Source organism: Oncorhynchus clarkii, chromosome 28 (genome assembly GCF_045791955.1).
Source record: "Oncorhynchus clarkii lewisi isolate Uvic-CL-2024 chromosome 28, UVic_Ocla_1.0, whole genome shotgun sequence".
Lineage (NCBI taxonomy): Eukaryota > Metazoa > Chordata > Actinopteri > Salmoniformes > Salmonidae > Oncorhynchus > Oncorhynchus clarkii.
The window spans coordinates 29,450,404-29,474,260 of record NC_092174.1 but is presented as its reverse complement, the minus strand read 5'-3'; the positions used below and the strand labels follow the sequence as shown (position 1 = coordinate 29,474,260).

Sequence of the window (23,857 nt, the reverse complement as noted above, 5' to 3'; positions counted from 1 at the left end):
TACTCATCACTAGCAGAAAATAGATGAAACATGACACCCCCCCCTTCATTTCGCTGCCAGCATTCCACCACTTAGTTGCACAGTTTAAGTCTATGTTGGGGCAAAGTAAAACTGTGCTCAGGTGAACGTTTTAGCTCACTTTGGTTAATTATTTTCGTGTGGATAGAGACTAATTTCCGTAAGAGCATGACTGTATGACATTATCCGATATCTCAAGGACAGCACACCCTCGGTTAACCTCTTCAGATTCCTTGCACTATCATGTTTAAAGGCCCAGTGCAGGACCATGTGATTTTCCTGTGTTTTATATACAGTATATTTCCACGCAATGAAATTGTAATAATACTGTGTATTGTACAATTGTTGATAATGTTCTTTTAGTGTAAAAGCTGTTTGTAAAGACCGCCTGAAATTTCAGCCTGTTTTGGTGGAATGGAGTGTTGCCATGGAGACATCAACATGCGGTGAATAACAGCTCATTTTTTCGTTTTTAAACTATCCACTCAGACCACTCAGACAGTCCTAGTAAAATTATTGCTGGAGTAATTGCTCTTTGCTAAGAAGCTATTTTTGTTTCTTTATGACCATTTTAATTGAGAACAATCACAATAAGGTACTTAACTGTCGCCCAGAAATGATTTGATAATGAGCTCAGTATGGGAAAAAAAATATAAAATGTATCCACTCACTGCTGTAAGTTGCTCTGGATAAGAGCGTCTGCTAAATGACTAAAATGTAAAAGGTAAAACATGTAAAAATGGCTGCATTGGGCCTTTAAACACTCTTTGAAATCAATGCTTTCACATACATAAGCCCGTGTACAGGGGGACCTCAACATCACAAGAATGACAAACTCCACTGTTATGCAGGCCTGCATTGCAGAGACATTTGAGCTATATTTAAACAAATGCTATATATGTTATATACTAGTCGATTATCAGCAATTCATATAGAGCAATGAGAGAGAGTTAATCTAAGGTCATCTCCCCACACGACAAGCATTGTCATGTCCCTTAAATACACCTGAATCCCTTTGCCTCGTTATGGAAACGTTAAAGAAAACTACACTCCCTTTATCCTCAACAGCCGAGTGATGAACTAGACTTGGGAGTATGGTAATGGCAGAATATGGAAAAACTAACGCTAAACATTTTATTTTAGAAGACTTAGATGTGATGCACTCTCAAATTAAAATAATAATCGATGGAGTAAATGCACTATTCTACATAATTTATATTCCAATCAAACATCGCTCTTGAAATACCAACCATTTGTGATTTTTATATATTTTTTTGCTTACCTTTAACTATCACCAGCACGGCGCTGTAGGTGTGTCCAGCCATATTGGAGGCGTTACAGGTATACAGACCATTGTCCCTCTGTTTGCAGTACAGGATCTTGAGGATGAAGTTCTCGGCCTGGTCCTCATACATGATTTGTCTGCGTCCCTCGCCAATGTTCCCCCCATCCTTCCTCCAGATGATGTGAGGCTTGGGGTGGCCTGTCACGAAGCAGCTGAGTTTGGCGTGCTTGCCTTCAGTCACTGTGCAGGTGCGGGTGAAGACGCCTTTGGGCAGATGACTGACCAGTGCTGCGCTGCTGTGGTCTAGACCCAGAAGGCTCAACCCATCTGTGACCATAGTGGTGGCGGTCGAGGAGGTGGTGGTGGAGTTGTAAGTGGAGCTGCTGGTCTCGGCGGTGCAGTAGATAGAGATCCCTTCTTTACGCTTCTGCAGGTGGGAGAGGAGGGAGGTGCTCTTGTCCTTGCCCAGGTGATGGGAGTCCTGGGTGTCTACAACCAAGGTGGCGGCGGAGTTAGAGCGGCCTACCGAATTCTGGGCACGGCAAGTGTATGTGCCGCTGTCCAGACTGCGCACGCTCTGGATCCTCAGAGAGCTGCTGTCACTGTCCGATGTCACCTTGATGCGGTTCGTCTCGGCCAGGTAACGCCCGTCCTTCTCCCAGTCAAATTTGGGCTCTGGGTAAGCCGCAACCCGGCAGTGGAAGACCACATCGCCCCCCAGGCCTACGCGTGTGGAGGTAGGCTTGACCATGAAGACGGGGGCCCTCTCCACCATCTCCTGTGGAAGGCCTACGTGAAGGGTTACGCATGCATATGCTTCCCCAACATTGTTTTTGGCCCGGCACATGTACTGGCCGCTGTCCTCCAGGGTTAGATCGTAGATGGTGAGGCGGTAGACGTCACCATCATCCACCATCTTGAAGCGGCCCCCAGAGGTCAGACGTAGCTTCTCCTTTTCCCAGGTAATCAGTGGGGTGGGGTTGCCCACGATGGTGCAGCTCAAGGTGGCATCCTTTCCCACGCACACTGCGAAAGCCTTGGGCCGCGTGAGAAACCTGGGGGCCCCTCCAAACAGGTTCTGGTCCATTACTAGATCCTAGTGTACCAAGGAAATAGTGTCATTTAGAATTGAAACACACCTTTGAGAGAATAGAATAATCAAGATTACTAGGCTATATCAAGAAGTGTATAGGAAAGGCAACCAAATCTATGAAATATCCTTCTAATCTTATTGTCAATCATTTAAATCACTTGCCTCTTGAACTGGAATGTCAAACTTGCATGACACTACACAGCCTCTAGTGTCTCATCCTTCTCATGCCTGACATAATAATGTAACAACTCTACATCAGCAAGTAATGACTAAAGTTTGGAAAACCTTGTTCACACATAGGTTCACACTGTGTTTGGGTGGGCCATTGTAGAGTTAATTGTTTGCTGTAAACTAAGATTGTTTTCATCGGAACTTGGAGGAATGTGTTAACATGTCTCACTTATGGCCTAGATATTTTTAGTGACGTCTGTCTGCAATGGAAGTCAACAAAACATATTTTCCAAAATGTAAGATATGCATTGAGGACAGATAACAATGATATCTCAGTAGTTAAAACATTTATAGAGCAAATCACTCAGCCTTCATCTGTTTACATTTACATAAACAATACAGAATACTGATTTAAATATTGTAAATAATGTCTCTATGAAGGTCGAACATAAAATTGTCCCATTCAATGTAACAATCTGCAGTTTTATTGTTTTGTACAGCACATTTGCCTACCCAGGACAGATTTTCAACTAAAACACCGTGATACAGAGTAGGCTAACAAGATTACAAGTAACAACCACAAAATGGATCATATTCTAGCAAAAAATGTCCAACTGATGATAAATAATCATCAGAGCTAACCAAGAGGGAGGCAGATTCTAGAGTGACAGAGGGATGCATAGAAAAACAATCCTACTCATTTTTTCCAAAATAATAGCCGACAGTAGGTTTTTGGGTGAGAAGTGCATATTTCATAGGTTTCTGCCTATTTGTTACACTTAAAACAATACTAGCCTACTGAAGTGGAATATTTAGATTAGTTGGTACCATAGGCGTAACTGTTCTTCAATTCTGGTCCTGGGAACCCACAGGGGTGCACATTCTTTATTAATACATTATTTGAGTCTGCAGGACCAGACTTGAGGAGCACGGTCGCATATGACATCAACCAGACCCATATCAAGATCAAATAACACCCACACACTTGCTAAAAAGACGTATCCAGAGGGGAGCAGGTGGTTTATTAGGCCTGTAGCCTACCCAAACTGATCAGCGCACCGTCAGATTACCATAAATGCTGTTTTAACCCAGTTAAATACAGCAAATATTGTATATGAAAGGGTGACATTTGCCATCTTTGTCACCTCCCTCCCCTGAGCTGCCTGTCCCAAAAATAACCTCAGCTGTCAGGCCGCGTCTCTGTCCATTGCCATTTGTAGTAGCAAAGAGAGTTCAGCTGTTTGGTAGAGAACCCGCAAGAGAAGGAAAAGCTTCGTTATTCGATATTGTTTGATAAATGTACCAATACAATGATGCAAATAGATCATACATGTTTTATGTAGATGGTTTGATATACTATAGATAGTCGGCAAAAAAACATTTTAGATATGGTCTTCTTCGACCTATAAGTTACTCATTGCAATTCAACATATACGTTTAAAAAAAACGTAGGTTTTAGACCGTGTAAAACTGTCACCACAAACATAGAACAGCACACTAATGAAGATGATGTGTCTAAAAATAAGAAACTCGACATTTAAAAATAGGCCTACATTAATTAGGCCTGATTAAATTACCATTTATGTTGTTCAGTTATTGCAAATTAAATTTACATTTAGACTATTTCAACTGGGAACTGGGTTAATTCAATTTCAGCAATAATTTTCTCACCTTGAGTCTTCAGACACTCTCTGGTAAAACAAGCACTGAAACATGTGGACGAAAACTTTAACAAACTTTTACAGTCCGAAAGATGATGCAATCTTTGCCGTTGAGATTCAACAAATTTATGTTTGGTCAATATTCCTACAATGATGATTTGTATCCAGGGCAGTGTAACATCCCCCAGTCTCCTGCAGTGGGTGTTTGACTACGCGTGTTTCTTTTTTCTTCATTGGTACCTCATGATGCCAAGTAGCTGACGTTCCTATTATGGTGCAGCCTCCTTCCCAAAATAGACTTGTCATTTACTGTAGATATAGCCTGCGTGCTGGAGCAGGGGGATGGACAGGCTGGTATAGCTGATCTACCTTGACTAGCCTACACCATAACAACAGATTCAAAATTGTGCATATGAGGGCCATCATTTGTATTAGTATTTTTTTGTATTTTATTATGGATGCAGATTAGCTTCTGCCAAGGCAACAGCGACTCTTCCTGGGGTCTAAGCACATCAAGACACTTACATTACAATTAAGCAAACAATTAAACTGTAAATCATATAACATCGATACACCACTACTTATCCACAACTCAAAAAAAAACACCATACAACAATACCAAAATTTACACTACCGGTAAAAAGTTTTAGAACACCTACTCATTCAAGGTTTTTATTTATTTTTACTAGTTTCTACATTGTAGAATAATAGTGAAGACATCAAAACTATGAAATAACACATATGGAATCATGTAGTAACCAAAGAAAGTGTTAAACAAATCAAAATATATTTTATATTTGAGATTCTTCAAATAGCCACCCTTTGCCTTGATGACAGCTTTGTACACTCTTGGCATTCTCTCAACCAGCTTCACCTGGAATTCTTTTCCAACAGTCTTAAAGGAGTTCCCACATATGCTGAGCACCTGTTGGCTGCTTTTCCTTCACTACACAGTCCAATTCATCCCAAACTACCACAATTGAGTTGGGGTCTGGTGATTGTGGAGGCCAGGTCAGTACTCCATCACTCTCCTTCTTGGTCAAATAGCCCTTACACAGCCTGGAGGTGTGATGTGTCATTGTCCTGTTGAAAAACAAATGATAGTCCCACTAAGCCCAAACCAGATGGGATGGCGTTTCGCTGCAGAATGCTGTGGTAGCTATGCTGGTTAAGTGTGCCTTGAATTCTAAATAAATCACAGACAGTGTCACCAGCAAAGCACCCCCACACCATAACACCCCCTCCTCCATGCCTTACGGTGGGAAATACACATGCAGAGATCATCCGTTCACCCACACAGCGTCTCACGAAGACACAGCGGTTGGAACCAAAAATCTCCAATGTTAACTCCAGTCCAAAGGACAAATTTCCACCGGTCTAATGTCCATTGCTCATGTTTCTTGGCAAGTCTCTTCTTCTAATTGGTGTCCTTTAGTAGTGGTTTCTTTGCAGCAATTTGACTATGAAGGCCTGATTCACACAGTCTCCTCTGAACAGTTGATTTTGAGATGTGTCTGTTACTTGAACTCAGTGAATTATTTATTTGGGCAGATATTTCTGAGGCTGGTAACTCTGATGAACTTACCCTTTGCAGCAGAGGTAACTCTGGGTCTTGCATTCCTGTGGCGGTCCTCATGAGAGCCAGTTTCATCATAGTGCTTGATGGTTTTTGCGACTGCACTTGAAGAAACTTTCAACGTTCTTGAAATGTTCCGTATTGACTGACTTAAAGTAATAATGGTCTGTTGTTTCTCTTTGCTTATTTGAGCTGTTCTTGCCATATTATGGACTTGGTCTTTTACTAAATAGGTCTATCTTCTATATACCTCCTCACATTGTCACATCACAACTGATTGGGTCAAATGCATTAAGTGAAGAAATTCCACAAATGAACTTTTAATAATGCACACCTTTAATTTAAATGCATTCCACATGACTACCTCATGAAGCTGGTTTTTGTGTACCTGTATTTGTGTCTCTTCACAGACCACGCTGTTCCATAAGGTATATTTTTTATCAGTTATTTGAATCTGATTCTACAGCTTGCAACAGTTACCTGATGTTGAATAGAGTCCCATGTAGTTATGGCTCTGTGTAGTACTGTGTACCTCCCATAGTCTGTTTTGGACTTGGGGATTGTGAAGAGACCTCTGGTGGAATGTCTTGTGGGGTTTGCATGGGTGTCTGAGCTGTGTGCTTGTAGTTTGTCAACACTTCTTACAAAAACAAGTTGTGATGAAGTCAACCTCTCCTCCACTTTGAGCTATGAGAGATTGACATGCACATCATTAATGTTAGCTCTCCGTGTACATTTAAGGGCCAGCCCTGCTGCCCTGTTATGAGCCAATTGTAATTTTAGGAGGATTCCATCAGCTTTCTATAGGCTAGGCCTATTATATTTTCTTCTCAACTTTCCTAATATTAAGCACACTTATTTCCTTTACAACAGGAGTATAGCCTGCCTGGCTGGCATGAAAATGAACCATTGGAAAAGTGTCCTCCATTCTCTATTTAAGTGCATAGATTACATGTATTTTCCCCCCTATTCCGACAGATGCATCATAATGGTCCATTCTAAACCAAAACTAATTTCACACATACAGTACCAGTCAACGTTTTGGACACAGCTGCTCATTCAAGGGTTTTTATTCATTTTTACTATTTTCTATATTGTAGAATAATAGTGAAGACATCAAAACTATGAAATAACACATATGGAATCATGTAGTAACCAAAAAAGTGTTAAACAAATCAAAATATATTTTATATTTGAGATTCTTCAAAATAGCCACCATTTGCCTTGATGACAGCTTTATGTTATTTATTTGGTATCTATAAAGACAAGATAAATCAATAAAAGTGTGATTTATATTATCACTTAAGTTGTGAATGATGCCAAGTTTGTGTACAGTAAGGCAAGAAAATCATAGTCACACACCTCATGTAGGCTAGCCCATAGGCCTATATGTAGTGATAAGGTTAGTGTCACAACTAAAGTAGCCAAATAACTTCTTAAAATTAAGAACATTAATCAGCTTTACAACGGGTTTGGAGTCTAACTGGCAACTATTCGCAGCACATGAGTTTGGGGAAGATCATTTTCACTATAAAAATGCACCTTTATAATTAAAACATTACATGCATAATCGCATTTGCAGTCACTTTTAAGAATGGTGTTTTCCGTTAATGGAACATTTGCGCTTTGCTGCATTTATAATGCGAAGTAGCCTAATAGTTTAACAAGATTTCTAAGCTAAACGTTCTGATCATTGCTTTAAAAAGTTTTTGTTGATGCTAATGGTTGTATTGATTTGGGACCTATCCCATCCCACAACTGTCACAGACTTTGTTTGGAATATTTATTTCTCTCACAGAACTTTTGTGCTATGGGGGATAGTATATTGACATAGGTGAGTGCTTTTGTTGTTCCTTAGGTCTACTCATCTTGTTGGCTGACAAAAAGTAAATGTGGACAGTTCTTCCAATATCTTCACTATGCGCCTCGGAATTGGATAAGGATGCACAGAGTTGCTTGTAGCCTGTGAGAAAGACCCGATCACATGACAGAGACCCACTTGAGTGAGAGGTGCCTTGGAGCATGGAGCCAGGAGAAAGGAATACTAATAATTATATGCAACCCAAGGGCACAACGGCACGTGCAACTTTTTTCAAATCACCAATAGAGTCGCATCATACAGCCTTAGAATGTATTAAAAATCAAAACATACAGTCCAACGTTTGTATCACAACTAAAGTTCCATAAATAACTCATATAGGAGGACCTGTTTCATTGTAACCGCTCAAAACAGAATAGCTGCATGTGCGCACTCCCTAAAATTGTTTAGGAGAAAATACCCCTTCTATTTTATTCAGCTATGTTCAATTGTATTCTTCACACTATAAAATAATGCCATGGAATTCTAAGCAAATCTTGTCTGCTAAATGAACTAGTGTAGCCTACAGCCATATGGCATAGCCAGAACAGGACCTAACATAAAGACAACTCAGAGTATGCTATTCTGTTCTGAAATAGACTACATTTTCTTCATATCATGTTTTTTTTAGACCTGTCTAAAATAAATCATGGATTTATTGTGATGGTGTAGGCTATATTACATAGATTTATTAGACATGGATTTATTGTGAAGGTGTAGGCTGTATTTCATAGATTTATAAGAGATGGAATAATTGTGATGGTGTAGGCTATATTAAATAGATTTATTAGACATGGATTTATTGTGAAGGTGTAGGCTGTTTTTCGTCGATTTATAAGAGATGGAATAATTGTGATGGTGTAGGCTATATTACATAGATTTATTAGACATGGATTTATTGTGAAGGTGTAGGCTGTATTTCATAGATTTATAAGAGATGGAATAATTGTGATGGTGTAGGCTATATTACATAGATTTATTAGACATGGATTTATTGTGAAGGTGTAGGCTGTATTTCATAGATTTATAAGAGATGGAATAATTGTGATGGTGTAGGCTATATTACATAGATTTATTAGACATGGATTTATTGTGAAGGTGTAGGCTGTATTTCATAGATTTATAAGAGATGGAATAATTGTGATGGTGTAGGCTATATTACATAGATTTATTAGACATGGATTTATTGTGAAGGTGTAGGCTGTTTTTCATAGATTTATAAGAGATGGAATAATTGTGATGGTGTAGGCTATATTACATAGATTTATTAGACATGGATTTATTGTGAAGGTGTAGGCTGTATTTCATAGATTTATAAGAGATGGAATAATTGTGATGGTGTAGGCTATATTACATAGATTTATTAGACATGGATTTATTGTGAAGGTGTAGGCTGTATTTCATAGATTTATAAGAGATGGATTTATTGTGAAGGTGTAGGCTGTATTACATAGATTTATAAGAGATGGAATAATTGTGATGGTGTAGGCTATATTACATAGATTTATTAGACATGGATTTATTGTGATGGTGTAGGCTGTATTTCATAGATTTATAAGAGATGGATTTATTGTGAAGGTGTAGGCTGTATTACATAGATTTATAAGAGATGGAATAATTGTGATGGTGTAGGCTATATTACATAGATTTATTAGACATGGATTTATTGTGATGGTGTAGGCTATATTACATAGATTTATTAGACATGGATTTTTTTAATGTAGACGTTTCAAAGGTCTGCATCAGTGGCTTGTAGGCTATGCATGGAAGACATGAGATGCTAAATGTGTTTATGTTAATTAACGGTCAATTACTGTGTGACCGGCAGTTATTTACTTGACAATAACAGCTGGCGAAATTTCTTGACCGCCACAGCCCTAGCCACAACAGCAGACTACAATCATAACGTCAAAAGCATTGCTAAAGTCTAACAAAATAGCCTCTACAGTCTTTTTAGCATCAATTTCTCTCAGTCAATCATTGGTCATTTGTGTAAGTTCTGTGCTTGTTGAATGTCCTTTCCTATAAGCATGCTGAAAGTCTATTGTCAATTTGTTTACTGTAAAATAGCATTGTATCTGGTCGGACACAATTTTTTCCAAAGGTTTACTAAAGGTTGGTAACAGGCGATTTGAGCCAGTAAAGGGGGCTTTCCTATTCTTAGGTAGCAAAATGACTTTTGCTTCCCTCCAGGCCAGAGGGCACACACTTTCTCCTATACACTATATTAGGCCCAGCCTTTGGAACATTGATTTTCCTAGATATGACTACTATATTGTGATCACTACATCCGATGGATCTGGATACAGCTTTCAAGCAAATTTCTGCAGCATTAGTAAAGATGTGATCAATACATGTTTATGATTTCATTCCTGTGCTGTTTGTAACTACACTGGTTACAATTTGAAGCTTTTTTTAAGTGGGCAGCTTGATGAAAATCAGTCAATATTTAAATCACCCAGAAAATATACCTCTCTGTTGATATCATATACATTATAAAGCATTTCACACGTTATCCAGATACTGACTGTTAGCACTTGGTGGTCTATAGCAACATCCCACCCGAATGGGCTTTAAGTGAGGCAGATGAACCTTTACCCATATTTCTTCCACAGTATTTAACATGAGATCCTCTCTAAGCTTTACAAGAATGTGGTTCTGAATATAAACAGCAACACCTCCAGCATGGGCATTTCTGTCTTTTCTGTAGATGTTATAACCATGTTTTGCTACCACTGTTTCATCAAAGGTATTATCTAAATGAGTTTCAGAGATTGTCAGAATATGAATGTCATCTGTTACTACTGTAGCAAGTTATTCATTTGATGAACCTTGTTTCCTAAGCTACATGTGTTAAAGTGGGCTATTTTTAGAACTTTTCTGTGATTTGATTGTTTTCCTAGTTTTACTGGAAAGCTTAGCAGCAGTAGACATGCTCATGCAATTTATGTTAGTGCAGGCTGAGCTGCACACAGTGGACTTCCTACTAGGGCACACCGCATCAGTGCTAACAGTATAGCCCCGGTTCATAGGCACATGATTACTGCATACAATTGCTGTAGGATCAGCAGAGGCATTCAGGGCAGTTAGAGGGACATACATTAGGTTACTTACATTGTGTCTACCAACACCCCTGGGATAATGTACATTTGCTGAAGCATTATAAAAACTCAGCAACACAATGGTAGGGATTAGCTGAGCTGGGCTTGGGTCATTGATAAGTCATTGTCTCAACGCAGCCTTATGATGCTGTGAAAGGATCCAGGAATGCAAATTATTTGGGTGGATCCCATCCTCCTTATAAACGTGTTTTGTTTCCAAAAGGTAGCAAAATTGTCAACAAAAGTTACACCCATTGAGCTGCAATAATCACGTAGCCAGTTGTGAAGAGAGATAATCCTGCTAACACATTCAATGCCATGATTTAGAGAGGGCATAGGGCTAGATAGGATGGGATAGGACATTGTATTTGCACCAGGAACAGTCACATTTCTTACCATGGAGTTGCTCTGAATTTACCATTACGGACAACATACAGCATTGTGTTCTTATGTCTCTGTTTACCAAAGTTCATTCAAATCAATCAACAGAGCAATTCAAAGACAATTAATATAGAAATCATCCCTCCTATTATGGGACTACAGAACAAATTGCATCTCATTGGATGGAAGTAGGTTCGTTTTGGACTTATGCCCGACTGAGCATTCTACTCAATGAGTGACAGAGGTGCAACCTATGAATAAGCTATTAAATATCAGGGGGGGGGGGGGGCTCCCCACTCCCCAGATAGCATATCATGTTATGGGCAATGACTTATCTTTTTTTTTTATACAGGAAATTAGCTCTAACAGCGCTATTTTCTCTGAGCCTCATGGAATAATGTGTAAAATAGCATAAGATTAGCTATACAATTTTGCTTGAACCTTGCGGGGGTACCACGAAAGTGCACTACCCCACTGGGCAAACAGTTCAAAGCAGAACCATATGAGCTTATATGGCTCTGGTTCAAAGCATGATCTACTTCAGCTGCAACCTGAATTAAATATGGTTTATTATAGGAATAAAGTAGAGGTAGTGCAAAGCTGATGCAGCCCCTGCCTGACTGTTTGCCTTCAAGCCATATCATGGTCCTAGTCCTCTCACTGGGCTTTCCCCCTCTGCTCTGCTTAGCTTACTGTGTGACTGACAACAGCAGGCCTCCGATGGCTCTTATTTAAACTCTGAAACTCTAGCGGAGGGTAATCCTAACATTACTAAGTCTCTATTGCCACGGACGACTTGAATTCAGACTTCATGTCTTTACTGAGTTACTGTATGTCCTGGGCTAAAATAATAGTCCTAGAGACTAATTAATTAATTAATTGTAGACTGACAGTCATGCTTTTGACAAACAATGGAAAGACTAATAATATTATGTTTCAGTGACAAGGCAAGGTGTTTAATTTTTCATGCTTATACTGTACCTGATAGAGGATAGTCAAATTGGAAAGAAGATCACATAAACTAAATACATAGTTGTACTGTATCTGCTTTTAGAATTACAGGCGGTTTATCACATGTACAGTAATACATGTAGCCATGTTTTGCTATCTATTTATGTTTGTACTATTTTTGATCAATGAGACCGACACTTCAATGTCATGATGGACACAATGTCAAAAATAATTTCCATACTTGGTATTGGCATGTCAAGTTCCAATGTCTCCAGCTTTGTGCATAGTGTACTGTAACATTCAAACTTAGTGCTCAATGTCATGCATTCCATTTACTGTAGTTATGCGACATATATTCTTTTGTACATTTTAATTACATTATTATAACTGAGCATTACATTCATCATATGTGTGTTTTTTTGTTGTTGTATGTGTTTTACTGTCTACGTGTGTGTGTGTGTGTTTTATAGGTGCATGTGAATTTTCACAGTCCATCTTGAGTTGTTGCGAGTGAGAATATTATCAGAGCATGCTGAAAAAAACCAGCTGGTCTAGAGGCGAGTTGTAAATCTTTTCCACACCCCTCAGTAAACACCCAAAAGACATTAACAGCAAGCGGTCACTACTCCTACAGCAAATGAGGTGCCATTTGTGCCTTTACAGTGCTGCACATGTACATCTGTGTAAATGAAGGGATTCTTACAGCAGCTGCTATAGACAAGCATAGAGAAGCTACTTTAGTGTGACTCATCTCCAGACAGTACTACAACAACAACACTACAGCAGTACTGAACTCTATTCAAGTTGATTTGTAGTGACACTTCAATATATGTGTTCATGTAAATTGAAACACAATAGGAAGGTGTGTGAAAATAAATGTCTGGAAATGTAAATGTATTTTGTTTTCAAACATGACAACAAAAAAATGTCCAAATAGATAAAGCGGTTGAAATGCCTTTGTTGCAGAGGATCCAACCCTCTTTCGGTCTTTCACGTGACCTCTGCCGTCTACAGTCAAGTGTGTATGATGTTGGTGACTCAGACATGCACATGTTTTTGGGAAGATAACAAGAGAAGAGGTTTCACAGCATGTCCAGGAGATGGCGAGAATGAGACAGTATTACTCGGTGAGCTAGCAAATTATAGTCTATGCAATAAAGAACTAGTTTAAGTGACATTGAGTCCTTGAAAAGCACTATATGTATATTTCCCAATAAATATAATTGTTATTATTATTACTACTGTGTATACTGCGGTGGATCTACAATTGAGAGCAGACTTGATACAGTTACATCATGGGTGACAATAATGTGCAAATCTGAAAATCTTTTTGATCTTGGGACATAATTGTTCATCTATACAGTCAAAGTAAAGGTATCAACATATGCATATAGTATAGGCCTACTGTTATGAACAGTAGACTGCATTGTAATAACTGCCCACATACTGATATATAACCATTTAAAATGCATGTCATTGAAACTGAGTATTAAATTGCCCCACATTACCAACCCACAAGGAAAACATACAGTAGATCAGTAGCCTAATGTTCTTCACCTCTTCAATTCAAAATGATGCAAATCAATAACATCTAGCATACAGATATACTAGATCTAGAAACGGAACGTTTTGTGTAGCTGTAAAGTTTTCTGATATGTGTTTGCATTTGACAGTGCCTTGACATAGTGGCAGTCAGATTGGGAAATAAAAGGTTCTAAGCGAGTTGCAACACACATTTTGAGTGACGGGGGAACATGAGTCATGAGACGTTTCACAACACTTTTTTTCCTGGCTTAGCTTTCCTACTGCTACTTGGCCAGCACCTTCAGAAGCATACGTCAATAAAGAACACTAACCTCCATATGTCAATGATCTGCTGTATATTGCTGAGGCAATATACAGGGGGACCGGTACAGAGTCAATGTACGGTGGCACCGGTTAGTCGAGGTAATTGATATAATATGTACATGGAGGGAGAGTTAAAGTGACTATGCATAAAAATAAACAATGAGTAGCAGCAGCGTAAAAGAGGGGTCTGGGTAGCCATTTGATAAGCTGTTCAGGAGGTTTAAGGCTTGGGGGAAGAAGCTGTTAAGCATTTTGGACCTAGACTTGGCGCTCCGGTACCCCTTGGCCTGCGGTAGCAGAGAGAACAGTCTATAACTAGGGTGGCTGGAGTCTTTGAACATTTTTAGGGCCTTTCTCTGACACTGCCTGGTGTGGAGGTCCTGGATGGCAGGAACCTTGGCCCCAGTGATGTACTGGGCCGTACGCACTACCCTCTGTAGTGCCTTGCGTTCAGAGTCCGAGCAGTTTCCATACCAGGCAGTGATGCAAACAGTCAGGATGGTGCAGCTGTAGAACCTTCTTAGGATCTGAGGACCCATGGCAAATCTTTTCAATCTCCTGAGGGGGAATAGGTTTTGTCGTGCCCTCTTCACGACTGTCTTGGTGTGTTTGTACCATGATAGTTTGTTGGTGATGTGGACACCAAGGAACTTGAAGTTCTCAACCTGCTCCACTACAGCCCCGTCGATGAGAATGGGGATGTGCTCGGTCCTCCTTTTCCTGTAGTCCACAATCATCTCCATTGTCTTGATCACGTTGAGGGAGAGGTTGTTGTCCTGGCACCACACGGCCGGGTCTCTGACCTCCTCCCTATAGGCTGTCTCATCGTTGTCAGTGATCAGGCCTACCACTGTTGTGTTATCGGCAAACTTGATGATGGTCTTGGAGTCGTGAGTGAACAGGGAGTACAGTCATGAGTGAACAGGGAGTACATGAAGGGACTGAGCACGCACCCCTGAGGTGGCAGATGTGGCAGATGTGTTGATCAACGTGGCAGATGTGTTGCTACCTACCACCCTCACCACCTGGGGGGCGGCCCGTCAGGAAGTCCAGGATCCAGTTGCAGAGGGAGGTGTTAAGTCCCCGGGTCCTTAGCTAAGTGATGATCTTTGAGGGCACTATAGTGTTGAATGCTGAGTTGTAGTCAATGAATAGCTTTTTCACATAGGAGTTGCTTTTGTCCAGGTGGGAAAGGGCAGTGTTGAGTGCAATAGAGATTGCATCATCTGAGGATCTGTTTGGGCGGTATGCTAATTGGAGTGAGTCTAGGGTTTCTGGGATAATGGTGTTAATGTGAGCCCAGAACAGCCTTTCAAAGCACTTCATGGCTGCAGACGTGAGTGCTACGGGTCGGTAGGCAAGTCATTTAGGCAGGTTACCTTAGTGATCTTGGGCACACGGACTATAGTGGTCTGCTTGAAACATGTTGGTGTTACAGACTCAGTCATAGAGAGGTTGAAAAATTCAGCAAAGCCACTTGCCAGTTGATCAGAACAAATATTGTACAATCCAGGTGGGCAAATCTCTTAAAGACTTACCCAGAAAAGTGATTCTAACATGTATTGACTCAGGGGTGTGAATCCTTATGTAAATTTGATCTTTCATTTTCTATACATTTGCTAAAATGTAACACAACAAAATGTGAAATAAGTCAAATGGTATGAATACTTTCTGAAGGCACTGTATATAAAAAAAGTTTTACACTGTATTGCATATTAAACAAGAAACATATCACACAATACATTACAAGGACGTCTGTGATAATTCTTGCCATCCAATTATGTTTGCTTGTCAACTATCTCTCCTGGTCAATTAAGTTGTGTATGTTTAGGTGTTCAGCACTTAAGTCCACTTTACATGCATACTTAATACACGTCCAAGTTTGACGAGTGCTAATTTCACTCAACAACTTGTTTTAAAGTGTAGTAGACATTACAGATCATCATAGTCTAGCCCATAACGAATGACTGTTTCAGCATGTATAAAGTAGAATACAAAACATACATCATCTTAACAGACATTATTAGAATTAGAATAATTGTTCATTACGCTGTTTAAACTAAAATATGTATCTAATTTAGCAATATACTGCAAAGGGGCCAATAGTCTGACTGATCTAATTGGCAGACAACATGTAGAGCCATTTTCGTAGACACAGATTAGGCCTAACCTAGTCCTGGAAGAAGCATGACAACCTGCAGGCAGTGGTTTCCCAAAAGCCTGGATTGCTCAACCCTAGGTTTTCCTATAAGAACAAGACAGACTATAAAACAGAGGTGGTTCTCAGAGTAGGAATCAGACATGAAGATGAAGGCTCTGGTGAGATCTCTCCTCTTGCTCGCTGTGGCTAACCTGCTGGTCAGAGGTCAGACCCAGACTGAGACCAGGTATGAAGACATCATCACAGCTGCTTCAAATCAGCTGCTTCCTGTGGAAGAGCAGGCTTTCCATCCGCTTCTGAACCAGCTGGAAGTCGAGACTGTGAGTATTGAGACAGTGAGACTGACAGTATGAACGTTTCCCTCCTCTTATTTACACAGTGCTGAGGGGCACAACAATGTTTATGTGTCATGGTTTGTTAAATAGTTTTATTCCAGTCAAGTTAAGCGATATTTGTCTGTTTAATATGCAACAACATGTACACATTTTCAGATACTTTTACATGGAAAAGAAATAGACTCAATGTGGGGGGCATTGAAATAATTGACAATACTGTGTTTTCTCTCTGATCCAAGTTGAATACAGAGGATGTGGACCAGTCTGAGGTGTCTGTAAGGTTGAGCTTCCCCCTGCAGGAGACACTCTGCAGTAAGGCACAGGGGCAGCGAGGCCAACCATGCCCTCTGAAGAAAAATGGGGTAAGAACAATTGGATTTTACAGTATTGTGTGAAATAATAGTTATGGGACGCAAGAAACGACAAATAATAAGCTGAGATTGGCAAATGGCTAATTGTCAATGACTCCTTCCTCTATAGAAACGAATGATGTGCAGCATGGAGGTCAGACATCCGATTCTGGAGATTGGCAACACCCTCAACACTGACCGGTCTGACATTTCTTGTGAATACATGGAGGCAGAAGTTGTAAGTTATTTCTCAACATCTCCCTACCTATATTAGTTAGGACGTAATGCTAAAGGTAGCCTAACAGTGTCAGAACAGTTGATCTGCAATAAAAAAAAATGCAGATGTTAAAGGTCATTAAATGCATAGCAGTTTATGAATTTCATGAATGTGGAAACATGCATCTCTTGAAATAATAACTTTTTCCGATTAGTCTGGTCAAAAAGGTTCTGCTTTTTCCTTTTTAAAAGTTTAAATTCATATTTTTAATGATTACAGCAGAAGATTCGGACAAGAAGAGGCAAGGACAGCGGAGGCCCTAAGATGGGTAGAAAAACTTCCAAGGGGGGTTGGAGAGGTCGTCCTGGGAGTGGCTCTCGTCCTGGGTTTGGCTCCGGCATTGCTGGAGCTAGCGGAGTAAACCATGTTGGAACTCTCCCTGCATAGAACAGCACACCACACCCTTTGGATAACTGCAAGATATCTCCCCAATCAAATAAACTTCAAAAGCACTCAAAGTTGTGGTTAATGGGTGAACATAAAACCTTGAGCTTCTTTAAAAAAATGCTTCTGGTAACTCTTTTGTCTACATTATGAATTGTTTTGTATTTTGTAGCTATCATTGTTTGTAATAATGTACCTATTCTTACATGCCAATCTTTGAATTTTAACTACCGAAAATTATTTCCAGTTCATGTTTACTGCACTAATAAACTGCAAAATAAGTTTTCAAAAGACACTGTGTGTAAAATATGTAATTTCATGGCAGTTTAGGAAGTTTTTGAGAGCTCTACGTTTTTCGTTTTTGTGTTTATTGTTCTTTAAAAAAAGATAATTTCTCTGTTGTTCTGTTAGGCCGACAGTTTAGGCTTTGCTGAAACATGTCGGGATGGTTTCCTGGACACAGATTGAGTTAAGAGCAGTGACCTATCATTCAGGGCAGGTGGGGGCAGAGCCCCACATTTTTAGCCAGACATTTGCCTGTTTTGCATGTTATTTTGGCATTAATACGTGTCACATATCAGTTTGCCAACAATGTAAAAAATATATATATTTCATTGACATAATAAAGCAGCATACAAACATGGTCTCTTTTCTGTTTTCTTGAGTAAGGCATCTCCAAAATGCAGGTGTTTCATCCTAGCTCAGTGCTTTTTGTGGTGGTGGGGCAAGCCAGCAGAAAGTACGGATCGTTGCGCCATGATTGGCTCAGTGTTCTGTCACTCATTGGGACTTTACGTCACTGCCAAGTGTAAGAAGAGACATTGAAAATGCTAGCTCTTCGGTTACTGCCATAGACGTGCCCATCCAAGAAGGCTCATGGTCATTGTTCACAGATAAAATGATGTAAAATCACGTTATATGTACAGCAGATTTGACTGGACTGTTCATGTCAACATCATACCTTCAAAATCTTAGCTAGCAGTCATCATCATGAATCAAGTTGACAATCTACTGGCAAATCCTTTTTAATCCTTGTCACATGAATAGAAATAATGAAGAGAAATGATAAATAAAACGTATCGGTGCTCATCGGCGGTTAGACATAAACATTACACAACAAGTTGGAAATCACAAATAATTCAACGAGTGGTTTGGAAGGAATCAGTGACAGTGGCTGTGTGGACACAAATCTGGGATTAAGGGACTCTTTTCCGAGTTTAAAATGATAAACATTAAAAATTGGCCATGCTGTCAATGAAGCATGATGATCAAAACAACTGTTAACTTGGAGGACCGCCGCATTACCTTCCTGTTCAAGTGAGCCGAGCACAACAATTTGAGTAAAACAATGTAATGTATTCAGCTTCGTAAATGATGTAATATGCCAGGAAGATATGTATACTGTAGCTAAGAAAGCAATACTAAGTGTATGTTGTGTAGTAAGATGTTAGTAGCGCATTTGTCTCACCCTAATAATTTGGTCTATTTACCCATCTTAATTTCGCCTACTGTTCTGACTGTTCTAAGGTAGCCTATAACCTGTTTTAGAGAAATGTAATCATCTAATATTGTAAGAGCTTTCATTATCTGCTTATATGCCCCCTTTATTTATTATACGGTTCTAACTTGGTGTACAGGGATAATACTGTAAGAACGGCCCATGTTCTGAATTCTGTTGCTGAACAAATAGTTATATTGACTAACCGTCCGTCCTAATCAAAATTACGGAGTGCCTCTTATCCGCTTGTCGTCCCCTTATGCCATAGTTTTTACATCTCAATTGTCATTAGAAACCACATTTGTTTAAGCAAGTCAAACATACAGTATCAGCTATTTTTTTTAAAGGTAGTAAATGAGGCTGAATGAACTGTTTCGCTGCCAGACAAGGCTCTACTGATATCCAGGTGTAGCAGTGGTAAGATGTTGGGACCGTGGTAAGTGGTCAGATGTGGAAATTCTAACCAATAAGGAGTGACTTTTATTTCTTCAAACAATCATACTTTAATATCGCTAAATTATTGCAATAATGGAGCTGGTCAACGACCACCCTTAGGTGATCGTTGAGAGCCTGACAATACAGGAAATACTGAGGTCTTATGTAGTGGACCTAAAAATGCGTAGTCATGGCTAGTTCCATCTCTCCCGGCAGATCAGGGAGCTACCTTGTTTTCTTCTTGTGGCTATTGGTTCATAGCGCACAAATAAGTGATAACATTAGTTCCGTTACTCCTCTCTGATCAAGCCTGACACTACAGGAAATGCTGAGGTCTTATATAGTGGACCTAAAAATGCTTATACTGTACCTGATAGAGGATAGGCAAATTGGATAGAGGATCACATAAACTAAATACATAGTTGTACTGTATCTGCTTTTAGAATTACAGGCGGTTTATCACATGTACAGTAATACATATAGCCATGTTTTGCTATCAATTTATGCTTGTACTATTTTTGATCAATGAGACCGACACTTCAATGTCATGATGGACACAATGTCAAAATTGAAATTCCATACTTGCAGTGGTGGACCGTCAGGGCCAGCAAGGCCTTCTCTGCTGGCCTAAACATCATCAGAATATAATTTTAAAAAATATATATTTTCCCACAAATTATTCCCCAGAGTAAGAGTTATACTCTTCATTTCATAGCTTTCCTCTTGGTTGCACTGCTTCCAGCCCCAGGTTGAGATTTGGAGGGCTGGTCTTTATGTTAGATCTTTTATGCAATCATATTCAGCCATCATGTGTTGCCAGGGGTCTAAAATCTGCCCTCAGGCCTTCAGAATCAACAGTGCGGGCGCTTGTAGCTTAAAGTGAATGGAAATTAAAATTTTGTGTCAACCAATCAGCTTTAGAGTTGGCTATTGTACACCTGCTGGCTGGCTCCAGTGTTACACAGGAGCCAGCTAGCAGGCGTAGTGTGTGCACGTCTTTTGATTGGATTACCAATATTGAGAGGCAAGTCCTATGGGCAGGTCTATGCAGAACCTCAGAACTAGGAAACTGAATTTGATAAACAAATTAATTTGGGTACTACTAAGCTGTTTTTTCAACCCACAATGGCGGAAGGAGGAGAAGATATCGATTTGGTCGAGGATATAATTATAACGCCATTCTCAAGACTAACTTTTCAAGAAAAGTTAGACATTGTAAGGAGAGGTCGCCCAACGCCGACGCTACAAAGCCTGTCACAAGCGGGAAAGGGGTTCGTTCGCCACTTTCAAAGTTCCAACTACGAGCTCTATCAATGGCTCACAGGCTACGAGAAGCACTGCAAACTGTACTGCTGGGAATGCCTATTATTTGCAAGTGATCGATTTGGTGTTTGGAGCCACACTGGCTTTGCAAACTTGAGTTGTCTAACCAAGGCAGCAACGAGACACCAAAGTATGGCTGGGCACTTACAAGCAATGGTGCTTTTGAAAACTTTTGGGGACACCCGAGTGGATCTACAGCTCAACGAACAAGCGCGCAGGGCAACGGAGCTGCACAATGAAAAGGTGAAGAAAAATAGGGAAATATTGAAAAGACTCATTTATTGTGTCATGTTTTTGGGTAAACAGGAACTGTATTTTTTATTTATTTTTTACTTAAAGCTCAAAGTTTGTGGACCAGAAATGGATAGAAGAAGAATATTAATATAACTCTGTTGCACTCGACTATGTTCTTGCCTATTAGTTGAACTGTACTGTATTGTACTCTTCCCCTGCAATTGTCTGAATAAAAATGTCAATTTCAAGGTGACGCAACGCCTGGTTATACTGCGTTTCTGTCTAAATGTATAGTGTCTAGAGCCATGGCATCATAATGATGGTAATAAGAGGTGGATTAATTCAAAGGGGACTGTGTAGGACCTCACTGAAGGCCCAGGCCCCAGGCCCACGGCACGCCACTGCATACTTGGTATTGGCATGTCAAGTTCCAATGTCTCCAGCTTTGTGCATAGCTTCATACTGTAACATTCAAACTTAGTGCTCAATGTCATGCATACAATTTACTGTAGTTATGCGAAAACAATAAACAACATATGTTTTGTGGTACATTTTAATTACATTATTATAACTGAGCATTACATTCATCATATGTGTACTTTTTTGTTGTTGTATGTGTTTTACTGTCTACATGTATGTGCATGTTTTATAGGTGCATGTGAATTTTCACAGTCCATCTTGAGTTGTTGCGAGTGAGAATATTATCAGAGCATGCTGAAAAAACCAGCTGGTCTAGAGGCGAGTTGTAAATCTTTTCCACACCCCTCAGTAAACACCCAAAAGACATTAACAGCAAGCGGTCACTACTCCTACAGCAACTGAGGTGCCATTTGTGCCTTTACAGTGCTGCACATGTACATCTGTGTAAATGAAGGGATTCTTACAGCAGCTGCTATAGACAAGCATAGAGAAGCTACTTTAGTGTGACTCATCTCCAGACAGTACTACAACAACAACACTACAGCAGTACTGAACTCTATTCAAGTTGATTTGTAGTGACACTTCAATATATGTGTTCATGTAAATTGAAACAAAATAGGAAGGTGTGTGAAAATAAATGTCTGGAAATGTAAATGTATTTTGTTTTCAAACATGACAACAAAAAAATGTCCAAATAGATAAAGCGGTTGAAATGCCTTTGTTGCAGAGGATCCAACCCTCTTTCGGTCTTTCACGTGACCTCTGCCGTCTACAGTCAAGTGTGTATGATGTTGGTGACTCAGACATGCACATGTTTTTGGGAAGATAACAAGAGAAGAGGTTTCACAGCATGTCCAGGAGATGGCGAGAATGAGACAGTATTACTCGGTGAGCTAGCAAATTATAGTCTATGCAATAAAGAACTAGTTTAAGTGACATTGAGTCCTTGAAAAGCACTATATGTATATTTCCCAATAAATATAATTGTTATTATTATTACTACTGTGTATACTGCGGTGGATCTACAATTGAGAGCAGACTTGATACAGTTACATCATGGGTGACAATAATGTGCAAATCTGAAAATCTTTTTGATCTTGGGACATAATTGTTCATCTATACAGTCAAAGTAAAGGTATCAACATATGCATATAGTATAGGCCTACTGTTATGAACAGTAGACTGCATTGTAATAACTGCCACATACTGATATATAACCATTTAAAATGCATGTCATTGAAACTGAGTATTAAATTGCCCCACATTACCAACCCACAAGGAAAACATACAGTAGATCAGTAGCCTAATGTTCTTCACCTCTTCAATTCAAAATGATGCAAATCAATAACATCTAGCATACAGATATACTAGATCTAGAAACGGAACGTTTTGTGTAGCTGTAAAGTTTTCTGATATGTGTTTACATTTGACAGTGCCTTGACATAGTGGCAGTCAGATTGGGAAATAAAAGGTTCTAAGCAAGTTGCAACACACATTTTGAGTGACGGGGGAACATGAGTCATGAGACGTTTCACAACACTTTTTTTCCTGGCTTAGCTTTCCTACTGCTACTTGGCCAGCACCTTCAGAAGCATACGTCACTAAAGAACACTAACCTCCATATGTCAATGATCTGCTGTATATTGCTGAGGCAATATACAGGGGGACCGGTACAGAGTCAATGTACGGTGTCACCGGTTAGTCGAGGTAATTGATGTAATATGTACATGGAGGGAGAGTTAAAGTGACTATGCATAAAAATAAACAATGAGTAGCAGCAGCGTAAAAGAGGGGTCTGGGTAGGTATTTGATAAGCTGTTCAGGAGGTTTAAGGCTTGGGGGAAGAAGCTGTTAAGCATTTTGGACCTAGACTTGGCGCTCCGGTACCCCTTGCCGTGCGGTAGCAGAGAGAACAGTCTATAACTAGGGTGGCTGGAGTCTTTGAACATTTTTAGGGCCTTTCTCTGACACTGCCTGGTGTGGAGGTCCTGGATGGCAGGAACCTTGGCCCCAGTGATGTACTGGGCCGTACGCACTACCCTCTGTAGTGCCTTGCGTTCAGAGTCCGAGCAGTTTCCATACCAGGCAGTGATGCAAACAGTCAGGATGGTGCAGCTGTAGAACCTTCTTAGGATCTGAGGACCCATGGCAAATCTTTTCAATCTCCTGAGGGGGAATAGGTTTTGTCGTGCCCTCTTCACGACTGTCTTGGTGTGTTTGTACCATGATAGTTTGTTGGTGATGTGGACACCAAGGAACTTGAAGTTCTCAACCTGCTCCACTACAGCCCCGTCGATGAGAATGGGGATGTGCTCGGTCCTCCTTTTCCTGTAGTCCACAATCATCTCCATTGTCTTGATCACGTTGAGGGAGAGGTTGTTGTCCTGGCACCACACGGCCGGGTCTCTGACCTCCTCCCTATAGGCTGTCTCATCGTTGTCAGTGATCAGGCCTACCACTGTTGTGTTATCTGCAAACTTGATGATGGTCTTGGTCG

General features: G+C 40.0%; 2 protein-coding genes across 41 annotated transcripts in view; one reads left to right on the top strand and one right to left on the bottom strand.

Moving 5' to 3' along the window:
- The window catches only part of LOC139387467 (obscurin-like), an 87,959-nt gene extending 83,496 nt beyond the window's left edge, over positions 1–4,463 (bottom strand). For all 39 annotated transcript variants that reach the window (XM_071133663.1, XM_071133673.1, XM_071133680.1 and 36 more), the window contains exons 1-2: positions 4,239–4,463; positions 1,301–2,399 (exon numbers count right to left, since the gene is read on the bottom strand). In XM_071133663.1, coding sequence (XP_070989764.1) covers positions 1,301–2,390 — 1,090 coding nt within the window. In that variant the 5' untranslated portion in view covers positions 2,391–2,399; positions 4,239–4,463. The remainder of the gene's footprint in view (positions 1–1,300; positions 2,400–4,238) is intronic.
- An 8,672-nt stretch (positions 4,464–13,135) lies between these two features.
- On the top strand, positions 13,136–18,093 carry LOC139387257 (cathelin-related peptide SC5-like). Of its 2 annotated transcripts, none has more exons than XM_071133367.1 (4): positions 13,136–16,424; positions 16,679–16,801; positions 16,920–17,027; positions 17,286–18,093. In XM_071133367.1, exons 1-4 carry the CDS (start codon positions 16,245–16,247, stop codon positions 17,451–17,453), a joined length of 579 nt encoding a protein of 192 aa, XP_070989468.1. In that variant the 5' UTR covers positions 13,136–16,244; the 3' UTR covers positions 17,454–18,093. The 2 variants fall into 2 exon arrangements, with proteins under 2 accessions (XP_070989468.1, XP_070989469.1); XM_071133368.1 differs by having other exon boundaries at positions 16,186–16,424; positions 17,289–18,093.
- The last annotated feature ends 5,764 nt before the right edge of the window (positions 18,094–23,857 follow it).

Excerpts from the sequence above, each read along its gene's own strand:
- LOC139387257 (XM_071133367.1), top strand. The coding sequence starts at position 16,245 with ATGAAGATGAAGGCTCTGGTGAGATCTCTCCTCTTGCTCGCTGTGGCT. Across the intron at positions 16,425-16,678 it reads ACCAGCTGGAAGTCGAGACT|TTGAATACAGAGGATGTGGA; the intron begins GTGAGTATTGAG and ends CTCTGATCCAAG. Across the intron at positions 16,802-16,919 it reads GCCCTCTGAAGAAAAATGGG|AAACGAATGATGTGCAGCAT; the intron begins GTAAGAACAATT and ends CTTCCTCTATAG.